This window comes from Nannospalax galili, unplaced genomic scaffold, assembly GCF_000622305.1.
Source record: "Nannospalax galili isolate Female #2095 unplaced genomic scaffold, S.galili_v1.0 scaffold278, whole genome shotgun sequence".
NCBI classification, from domain to species: domain Eukaryota; kingdom Metazoa; phylum Chordata; class Mammalia; order Rodentia; family Spalacidae; genus Nannospalax; species Nannospalax galili.
The window spans coordinates 12,731,960-12,742,727 of NW_008347536.1; the positions used below are offsets into that span (position 1 = coordinate 12,731,960).

At 50.2% G+C, this 10,768-nt stretch overlaps 1 protein-coding gene across 1 annotated transcript in view; it reads right to left on the reverse strand.

Annotated features, from left to right (window-relative positions):
* Capn5 (calpain 5) overlaps positions 1-4,372 on the reverse strand; it is a 56,439-nt gene extending 52,067 nt beyond the window's left edge. Inside the window, exon 1 of the mRNA XM_008844214.2 lies at positions 4,152-4,372. Within this exon, the coding sequence (XP_008842436.1) occupies positions 4,152-4,346 (195 nt within the window). The 5' untranslated portion in view covers positions 4,347-4,372. The remainder of the gene's footprint in view (positions 1-4,151) is intronic.
* Positions 4,373-10,768: the final 6,396 nt, after the last annotated feature.

Genomic DNA, 10,768 nt, shown 5'->3' on the forward strand with positions numbered 1-10,768 from the left:
GCATAGTCCCCTCTTCTAACATCACTGGGTTCTGGCTCCCATGAACTCAGACTGGGTACCAGGACCAGAGGCAAAGCAGCCCCCAGCCTGCCCACAAAGACAGGGCAGAGGACACACTGTCACTGAGAATGACCTCATGAGGTAACCAGGTCTATGACTAGGGGAAACCAGCAGCTGTGGGCACCAGGGGGTGTGGGTGTGCAAAGACTGGTTTCTGTCCTGGACTGAAAATGGCTCCCAAAGATATCCACTTTGAAATTGACAGACCCTGAGAATGTAGCCTGATGTACCACTAGGGGCTGGCAGATAGATGGGGAGATGACCCTGGCTTACTGGGATGGGTACTAAATGTTATTGCAAGTGTCCTTATAAGGGAAAGGGAAGGTTGGGCACCTAGCTTAGCATGTACAAGACCCTGGGATCCTTCCCCAGCACTGTCCAGAATGAATGAACGAATGAACAAATAAAGCTATATGTGTTGGCACATGCTGGCATCCCTAAGACTTTGGAGGTAGAGGCAGGAAAATGAAGAGTTTAAGGTGATCCTTGGCTACATAGCAAGTTCAAGGCCAGTCTGAGCTATAGGAAACCTTGTCTCAAAAAATTAAAAAAAAAAATAGAGCCAACAAGATGGCTCAGTAGGTAAAGGTGCTTCCCACCCAACCTTGATGATCTGAGTTCCATCTCCAGAATCCATATAAAGGTAGAAGGAGAAAACCAACTCCACAAAGCTGACCTCTGGCATGTGCTTGCCTAAACACACACCTCCTACATACACAAATTAAAAATAAAGTTAAAAAAAAAAAACCAGAAGAATAAGGAAGCAGAGGGCAGTCTGACTGCAGAACAGGGAAAGACAGTGAGAAGATGACGTAGAAACTGGGGTGATTCAGTCATGAGGAATGCCAGCAGCCACAAGAACCGAGAGACAAGGAACAGATTCTCCCCCGAGCCTCCTGAAACATCCAGTCTGGATTGTAGCCCCACAAGACTCGTGTGTCGGACTCCCAAAATCCCAAACCAGAAGAGGATGGATGCAGTTTTAAGCCACTATCTGGCACTTGGCATAAAGCAAGAGAAACACCCCCAGAGGAACACGGGGTGGGGTGAGTGATAGGGTCTGGTGGCTCCCTCCTGTCTGGAGAGGTCAAGGAGTAGGAAGAAGTCATTTCAACCTCAAACTGCCCCTTTACAGTTACTACTAAAAGTCACTGAGTCTCAGTCTGACTGGCAGAAGTTACCCAGCCTGATGGGACTCAGCTGGGATTTTAGGCAGGGGCAGACACTTGAGGCCACCAGGCTTTCGCCCTTGTTACAACCCCTGAGCACACCTGACAGTGACAGGCAGCTTGGTGCAAGTGGGTCTTGATCTACTCTGTCCACATGCCCCATTGAGACATGAAACCACAGGCCACCCCAGTCACTGGCATCCCTCACAACTAGCTCTAGGAAATCTGGGGTCCCCATAACAGTGATCTGAACAGTGAGGTGGGTGTGGTAAATCATTTCTCACTAGCCAGCAAACACACATTCTGCAATTTCATGTCCAAGCTCAAGTTGGAGGGCTGGCTCCATGATCCATCCAGGTTAGAGCCCTAAAGGGACCTGGCCCATTTTGCCTTTAGTGAGCAAGGAAAGAGGAGGCCTGAGGCCAAAGGGAAGCTGACAGCTCCACCTAAACTGAACTCCAGGGCAGTACAATCCAGGGAAGCTATAAAGGTGGGGGCCTTGAAGGGCAAACCTGGGAAATCTCAGGAAGCTGAGGAAAGGCAATGAAGGGGCAAAAGAGGTGTCTGGAGAACTTGAGAGAGGGCAGAGGGTTCAGGTGACAAGACCAGCTACAGACAGACAAACAGCGGCTGTTCAGACTATAGAGCTGTTTGAGAGGGGGATGGCAGACCTACCTTCTGCAAATGGGAATGGCCAGGGCTCACAGCTTAGCATGGCCTATGAGCCCTTTGCAGGACTTATGTAGGGTGCTCTCAGCTGCTCCACCCCAGATCTCCCCAGGGGACAGGCTTCGATGAGGCCAGAGGACTTGGTCAGTCTGACATAGAACACCGGGCAGAAGGGTCTTACAGGGATCAAGCTGGTCCTCTCACCCCAAAAGGAGCTCCCACTTCAGTCTTCTGTTGCTCTTGCTCCCAAATAAGCCCCTCTTTCCCTGAGTCCTCTCCTCTGAAGGGACCGCATGACACTGGCTGCTGATTCCTACTGGTAAAACTATCAAACACCTCATACTTAGTAAAGTGCTGGGTGATGAGATCTAAAGTCACCACCATCATCCCTTTGATGAGGCAGCATTTAGTCTCATTCCACACTAGGGGAAACTGAGCCACACAGGCAAAGTTCAAGGTCAAGGGCAAGCAGAAAAATATGGAGCCAATCAGAGTGGAAGAAGACAGGCCATGTAGGAGGGATGGTGGAAAGTGGTGGCCTCTAAAGGTACATGGAAGACTTATTTCAGGACCAGGGCTCAGAGCCATCCTAAAAGCACACAAGGAAAGTGGGGGCAGATGAAGCCTGAGACAGCACAGGTCTTGGAGAAGCCCACAGATGACCCACTGAAAGGCAGAGTCCTCCCACCACCTGTACCCAAGCCCTTACAGTCACCATCTCCCCCAGGCCCCTCCACCTCAGGGGTGGTTCCCACCTCAGAGGCACACACCTGCCTTTCCCCAGCAATTCAGAACCTCTCACTTCTGCTCTGGGAGACCCAGTGAATGGATTCCACCCTCTCCGGCCAAGCCTAGCCCAGGGTGGGGTGCTGAGAACAGACAGAAAGGAAGAAGGGGCTCGCCCTGTTGTGACCTCCTCCTCACTGATCTCCACAGAGTAGCCAAGATGGCTCTTGTCAGACACAGCAACCTTCTGGACCAGCATTCAGCATCCCATCTCTGGGCCTTTGCACATACTCTTCTCTGGCCTGATTCTCCTCAGGTCTAAACTCTCAGGTCCTTCAGCCTGCTGAACTTCTTCCAGCCCAAGCTCTGAAGAGAATGTCAGGGAACTGGTGCTCAGCTCCCAGATAAGGATGGGCCCCCCACCTGTGTTTGCCTCTGCCTCAGGTTCAGCCCAGGGCCTTATCTGTGGATCCACCTGCCTCTCAGTGGGAAGGAAAGCTTTTTACAACAGACTCCACCCAGGCTTCAACTCTGACTTGGGGCAGCTGGGCCTATCATATCCCACCCCTCTGGTCTTCTTTAACACTACCCAGGTATCAGCAAGGGCCCTGGGAGGTCTCCACCCTCGCAGGGCAGGCCTTCCTCAGGCTCCCTGAGCTCTTAGCTGCCCTCCAACCTCTGGCACAGGGCGATCATGGCTTGAGCCTGAAGGACCTGAGTGCCAGTTCTGGCTGGGTCACCTTAGAGAGAGGCTAGCTTTCTCTCAGTAGCTCAAACTCATCTGTGTGGGGTCTGGGGCTGAATCCCACTACAAAGGCTGCCAGGGGAAAATTTAGCACTTGTTAATGATCTGTCAGTCACCTCTGGTCCCCTAGGCGGGCCTGTTGTACACCCCCAACCCTGAAGGCTGGAGGGGGAATGTGAACTGGCTCAAAGAAAAGCCTTTCTCAGCCGGATCCGCCCTGCCCCGCCCCCAACACCATACACCCACTCCTGCAGGCAGGGAGAGAGGCCCCCCTCAACCTGGGGATCCGGACCAAGAAAGGGAGCAGGCTCAGTCAGACTGGGGTGGCCTCGGCCTCGCCCCTTCCCCCAAGCCATGGGGTAGGGGTATTTAGAAAAGGGTTGGGAGGATGAATGGGTGGAAAGAGACAGAGGTGGGAACAGGAAAGGGGACTTGTAAGGAAGATTAGAAACAGTCAAACCCGGTGATAAAGCGCACCCCAGAGCATGTGCACAAAAAACCCCAACTCGGAACAGCGTGGGAGAGCGGAAGAAGGCCCCTAGCCTGAGGCTGCGGGTGGAGGTGGGGATGCGTCCAGGGACCGGGGCGGATCTTCGGGGTCCCCGCCCCGCAAGCCTCTAGGCCATCGCTCACCTCCCAGCCCCGGCCCGTGGGATATGCAACCCCTGCTCCGATTCGTGCTCGTGGAGGCACGCACTGGCCGGTGCTGCACCTGCACACACACCTAAACACACACAAGCACGCGCGCTGGCACACGCCTCCCTCGGAGCAGCGCCTCCTACCTGCCGCGCCGCCGCAGCTTGAGTCGGACTCCCGGGATGCAGGGCACGGCGCGGGCACTGGCGCGGAAGATGGACTGGCCCTGGCCGCGGCTTGGGGCTCTGTGGGGAGAGGCAGCCCGGGCAGCACGGGGCAGGGGCTGGAGCTCGGACTCCGGGGCTTTGGTTCCTCCCGCCCGCCCCGCAGCCTCCGCCCATTGGAGGCCAGAGGCGTGGTCTCCAGGGGGGGGCGGGAGGGCAGCTGTATGCGCATGCGAACTGGCGCCCACTCGGAGAGACGGTGTTGCTCAGAGGTGGCCAGGGAGTGCTGGCTGGGGGGGCGGGGGGCATGGCTCCGGCGCTCCCTCCTTCCCACCCTACCGCTGTGTGCACTAGGGGTGCATTCTGGGGTGTAGGCCAGCCGGCTGAGGCCTGCGGAGGATGCTGGCTGACTTAGGGTATGCATCTCCTACAAGGAGTCAGCCAAAGCCAACTCAGGGCCACTGCAAATGGGAGGACCTAAGTGGGGAGCTGCTCTCCTTTCCGGTCTTCACCTTCACACCCACCCCCAAGATTTTGGCTGGAGAAGAGGAATCTAGGCCCTGGTAAGGCACCCAGAGGACACCCCCAGTCAGTTGAGTAAAGCCGGCCCTGTTCTGTCCTGAGCACTTACCTGTGCTGTGAGTAGACTGCAGAAGGGCCTGGATTCTGGGCCTGGTGTACACATGTGTGTCTGCAAGAATTCAGAGGTTGATGTTGGATGTCTTCCTCAATCACTTCCCACTTCCTGGCTCACAATGTACTCTATCTAGTCTGGCTGTTTGTGAACTGTGTGTGTGTGTGTGTGCACGCACATGCTTATGGAGAATGAAGGTCAATGTTGGTGCTCTCTCTCCATCTTAATTTTTTAAATATTTTATTTTTATGTGTATGAGTGTACTGCCTACATGTATGTAAGTGCACCTGTGTCCTGCAATACCTATGGAGATCAAAAGAGGGCATTTGATTCCCTGGACAGATGTTAGCTGCCATGTGGGTGTTAGTGACCAAACCTGGGTCTTCTGCAAGAGCAGCCAATGCTCTTAACTGCTGAACCTTCTCTCCAGCCCTTTTCCATCTTAATTTTTGAGACAGGATCTCTCACTGAACGTGGGGCTCACTGATTCAGCTCTGCTAGGTGGCCAGTGAGTTTTAAGGCTTTCCCTGTCTCTGCCTGCCCAGTGGTGGGATTATGGTCTGTGCCACTATGCCTGGCTTTTTAAAAGAAGTGAGTTCCAGGAATCAGAACTCAGGTCCTCATTCATACCAGCAAAACACTTTGCTGACTGATCTTCCTGCCTCAGAATCCCAAGTGCTGTGCACCTTCACACAGCCTACGTGGAAATTCTGTATTTCTAACTGTACTCCTCCCACTGCATTCTCTTTCTTTCTCTCTCTCTCTCTCTCTCTCTCTCTCTCTCTCTCTCTCTCTCTCTCTCTGTGTGTGTGTGTGTGTGTGTGTGTGTGTGCCATGTCTGTACAGGTGCCCACAGATGCCAGAAGAAGGTTTTAGATCCCCTTGGAGTCATAGATGGCTGTGAACTATTTGACATGGGTGCTGAGGGACAAATTCAAACATAGGACTTCTGAAAGAGCAGGAAGTGCTTTAAATCATTGAACCATCTCTCCAGCCCCCTCCACTGCCCCTGCATTCTTGACCCCTATCCTGAGATGGGTAGATGGGACTGGTTAACAAGGCTATCTTAATATCCCACCTCAAGACACCAGATATTAGGAGCCTCTATTTTTGAGACACTTGCCATATTGAGGGGTTTCTTGCAGATTTTTAAAAATCCCCTCGTGTGTGTGTGTGATGCATGTGACAGTGTGGGCACATGTATGCCATGGTATGCATGTGGAAGTCAGAAGGCAACCTTGGGTATTGGTCCTCACCTTCCACGTATGTATGCCAGACTAGCTGGCCTGCAGGCTTCTGGGAGTTCTGCCTCCATCTCCGTTGTAGGAGTTCTGGGGTTATAGATGCACTACTGCATCCAACTTCACATGGGCCCTGGGAATATGAATTCAGTTCCTCCTGCCTACATGGTAAGTGCTTTACTGAGCCATCTCCTCAGTTCTCTCCAAGGTTCTTAAATAGTAGCTTGATAACTTGGTTGTAAGGATAAAAAAAAAAATCTGTATTAGGTCAGGTGTAGTGATGCAAAGCTGTTACTTTTCTCATTATTGTGACCAAATACCTGATAAGGATCAACTTTAGGGAGGAATGGTTTATTATGGCTTACAGCTTAAGAAGGAAGGGATACAGTCCCTCATGGGGGGAAGGGATGGTGACAGGAGCATGAGGTGGCTGATCATATTATTTCCATAGTCAGGAAGCAGAAAGTAGCCAGGCCATCAAACCTCAGGGCCCACCCTCAATGATCTACTTCCTTTGGTGAAACTTCACCTTCTAAAGGTTCTACAACCTTCCAAAACAGCATACCAGTTGAGGACCAAGTGTTCAAACACATGAACCTATGGAGGATATTTCACATTCAAGCTATAGCATTCCACCCTGGCTGCTGAAGGCTCATGATCATCTCATAATGCAAAATGCATTTATTCCAACTTCAAAAGTCCCCACAGTCTTTAATAGTCCCAACAATGTTCAAAAGTCCAAGATCTCTTCTGAGACTCAACTGTATAATCAAAAGAAAAGTTACGTACTTTCAACATACAATGCATAGTGTAAACATTTCCATTCCAAAAGGGATGAGTGGGCCATAGCAAGGATGATCAGACCGAAACAAGGCCAAAACTCAGCTGGGAAAACATCAAATCCTGCATGTCTGGAATCTAGGGCTCATGATGGAGTCGTGTAGGCTCCAAAGGGCTTGGGTAAGTCTACCACTCCAGGTCTGTCTCCTGCACTATACATAGCTTCTTTCATTGACTTCACTCCCCCATGCCTACAGCTTTCCTTGGTGGGTATCCTGTGGTCCTAACATCTCCAATGTCCTGATGCTGTTGTCTCCATTGCACCTTAGGCTTCATGTTTCCAGCTTTATGCCATGGCCTCTTAGGATCTACTTGCAGGGAAACTGACTCTGTCACACATTGTCTGGCCTCAGTGACCTACTAGAATGTTAGTGCAGGCCTCCATGACCCCTTCATTCTTGCATGTTGCATGTCTACAAAGCCTATACCATATGGGCAATGTCACCAAGCTCTGCTGTCAGCTTAAGATGTATGCTGAACTCCTTGGACCAAAGTTGTAGCAGCCTCTGTATGCTTTGGTGGCTGACTATTTTTGAGCAGGGAGCCCCTTCTGCAGCATTCTTAGGTCAGGTTCTCTCCTTTTAAGTGAATTTGTGTTTTCACAGACAGAGCTATCAGTGGGTGGGGGCTTGCCCTTGATGTACCTTTCTTGGATAAGTGTAGTGACATAGTCTGAGCACAGTTATATCTTGTCTTGAAAGTTCCTCTGGCAAACAAATTTGTTAGTTTTGAATTTAGCCTAACTTGACTTCTCAGGATATTTGCTGAATTCAGCCAGATTCTTTGACAGATTGTAAAATGAATGACTTCTAACCCAATTCCTGATAGTGTCCTTGTTTCTCTCTGAAACCTCATGAGCTATGCATCCATTTTCTACATTTTCCTTGGCATTCTGGTCCTCTAAAATTCCATCAGAATGTCTCCTTTTGCCTGCTTATAGCATTCAAGAGCTTCTCTTAGTTCATAGCTCCAAGCTCTTCCACATTCCTCCCACAAACCAGTTCCAAAGGCCTAAGAACCACTGGTCAGATTTTTCATAGCAGTGACCCCATTTCTGGTACCAATTTTTATATTAGTTACTTTTCTCATTGTTGTGACCAAATATTGGTCAAGAAGCAACTTAGAAAGGGTTTATTTTAACTTACAGTTTAAGAAGGGATACAGTCCCTCATGGTGGGAAGATGATGGCAGAATCATGAGGTGGCAAGTCACATTGAATCAGTCCACTGAATCAGCCCACGGGAAACACAGAGTGGACAGGTAGTGAAGCTGGGCTATAAGAATCTCAAGACCTACCCCCAGTGACCCACTTCCTCCTATGAAGCTCCACCTCTGAAAAATTCTATAACTTTGTAAAACAGAACCACCAGCTAGGGACCAAGTGTTCAAACACATGAGCCTATAGGGAACATTTCATATTCAAACAACAATACCTGGAGGTCTAAGGTGGGAGACTTTTTTGAGCCCAAGAGTTCAAGCCAGCCAAGACCATCTCAAAAAACAATAATTATGAAAAAAAGGAAAGCTATCGTTGTGATTTTCACCTGGGAAACACTAACATTATTACACACAGGAACACTAATGATAAGGGTTTTCTGGCTGGTGCAGAGATTATGCTATTTCTAGGCATTGGTAGGGTGAAGGGTGTAAAGTCCTTAAGAGCTAGGTAAAAAGGATTGGGTCATAAAAGACTCTGACAAGTAGAAGGAACAGGGCTATCCTAGGAGGAAATGAGTTCCCACTTATAGGAAGATCCAAGTAGAGGTTGGACAACAGGTCAAGGAGCCTGCAGAGATGGCCTTTCCCTGGAGGCCAGGAGAGGAAGAGGAGGAAAAGGAGGAGAAGGGATGAGCACAGAGTGAAGTGTCAGTGTAGGTCTGTAGGTCTGGATCCCAATTCTGTTTACTAATTGTGTGACCTGAGGCATCTCCCTGTGGCTCAGATCTGTCATTGGCTAAATGGTGCTAATAAACGTTCAAGGTGGTTGTGAGAATTTAATGAGAAAACACCTACTCACCAGGCCCTTTAATGGCACCATTAGATGACTAAGCTTATGAGAGCCAACCAGCAGGGTCCTGAGGCCAATGCATTAGCAGGGCTGCACTCCCCACCCCCGAAAACAAATCTTGTTAGGCAGGCCTGGCTCATCTTGACTTTTCTTGACCTTTTCTTCCCCAGGGAGTAGTGGGGCCAATGTTCTGTCCACAGGCTGGGTGCCCTCAACAGGTCACTGTCTCTCTGGGCTTCTAGCCTCATCTATCAGGAAGGCGAAGCTGCCAGAGATGGGCTCTGAGGTGGGCCTAACCAGCCTTATCATTCTAGGTTACCTGACACTACCCGATCATGTTACAGAGTACATGTCTCTGCTGTCAGGGACTCAGTATCTTTACAAAATGAAGGGATTGCTCTAGATGACAGTAGCACAGTGTGTGTACTGCTGTGCTGGTTCTGCAGTAGGGTTAGGCTCTTTTGCAGTGTTACATAGCTAAGGAGTCAAGGCAGAGCTCATGGTTGCAACCAACGCATGATACCCATCTTCTGGCTCCACAGACTGAGATATGGAAGGGGGCCTGAGCATTCTCTGGACCCCTTCATTTTTCAGGCTGAGCTACGCATGCTTTCCCAGGTATGATCCCCTGTTCCACCTTGGAACATATGACAGTCACCTTGCCAGAGGCATTGCCACCCACTACCCAACTTGAAGGGCCTTTACTGAGCCCCCAGACTTCTCTGTTCCTGGTCATTGCATTCTTCTGCTAGAAGCCCATTTTGCAGCCAAGGAAACTGAGGCTGTGAAAGGATGAAGATCCTTGCCCAGATCTTGCAGCCAGTAACTGGTAGAGTGAGAACTGGATGAAGATCTGTGTTGTTGACTGAGTGCTTCTGTTTCCCACAGAGTGGACCACAGTGTCTGCATCCCAATCCCACCCCCAAGCTTTGCTGTCATGGAAGCAGAGACACACAGGCTGTGGGGAAGGATGGATGAACTTCTCAGAACAATACCATTTGTGGATGGAGGGTGCTGCAGTCCAGCTGCGTGGGATCCTAAAACCTGAGTGGGAAGGATAAGGGATGAAGGAAAAAAGACACTGACACAGAGACAGCTGGGATCAGGAGGCCCCAAAGGCTGATGACCAGGCGGGCACTTTATTTCAGGATAACAAATTTTTTTTTTTTTTTTTGGTCTTTTTGAGACTGGGTCTCCCTGTAGCCCCAGCTGTCCTGGAACTCACTATGCAGACTAGGCTGGCCTTGAACTTGCAGAGGTCTGCCTGCCTCTGCCTCTCAAGTGCTGGGATTAAAGGTGTGTGCCAACACGCCCAGTTTAGGATAACAATATTTTTATACCTTGCCTCAAAGCAGGAAAGAATCCACTATAGAAATATAGCACAAAACAACAAGTTCACCACACAGTTTCAATAATCAGTTTCATTAATCACTTGTACTTGCGTCAGCAGTAGCCAAACAGAACTTCTAAGACAAAAGCATGTACCTAGGAACAGTTTCATTTATAATATGTAATTGCATAAGCAGGACCCAAGCAGAACTACTAAGAGAAAGACATGCACCTGGAGACTCATAGACTGACCTGTACAGGCTCAGCCCTGGGTCTGCTAGGACAAGCCTTGCCAGTATCCCCTTAGCTGTTCTCCAGGGGCCCAACTGCCTGTGCCTCCACCCTGGGTCAGCCAGGATAGGCTTTTCCAATATCCCATTGGCTGCTGTCCAGGGATGGGATTGGGGGAGGCAGCCTACATCTGACAGTCCTGAATATTCAGCTCCCAACAGAAGAGAACACAGCCCTGGGTTAGTCCAAGGGCTAGGAATGGGTGATGGGAGACCAGAGTGGGACCTGCTGACTTGGGAACACTGTGTTTGAATGG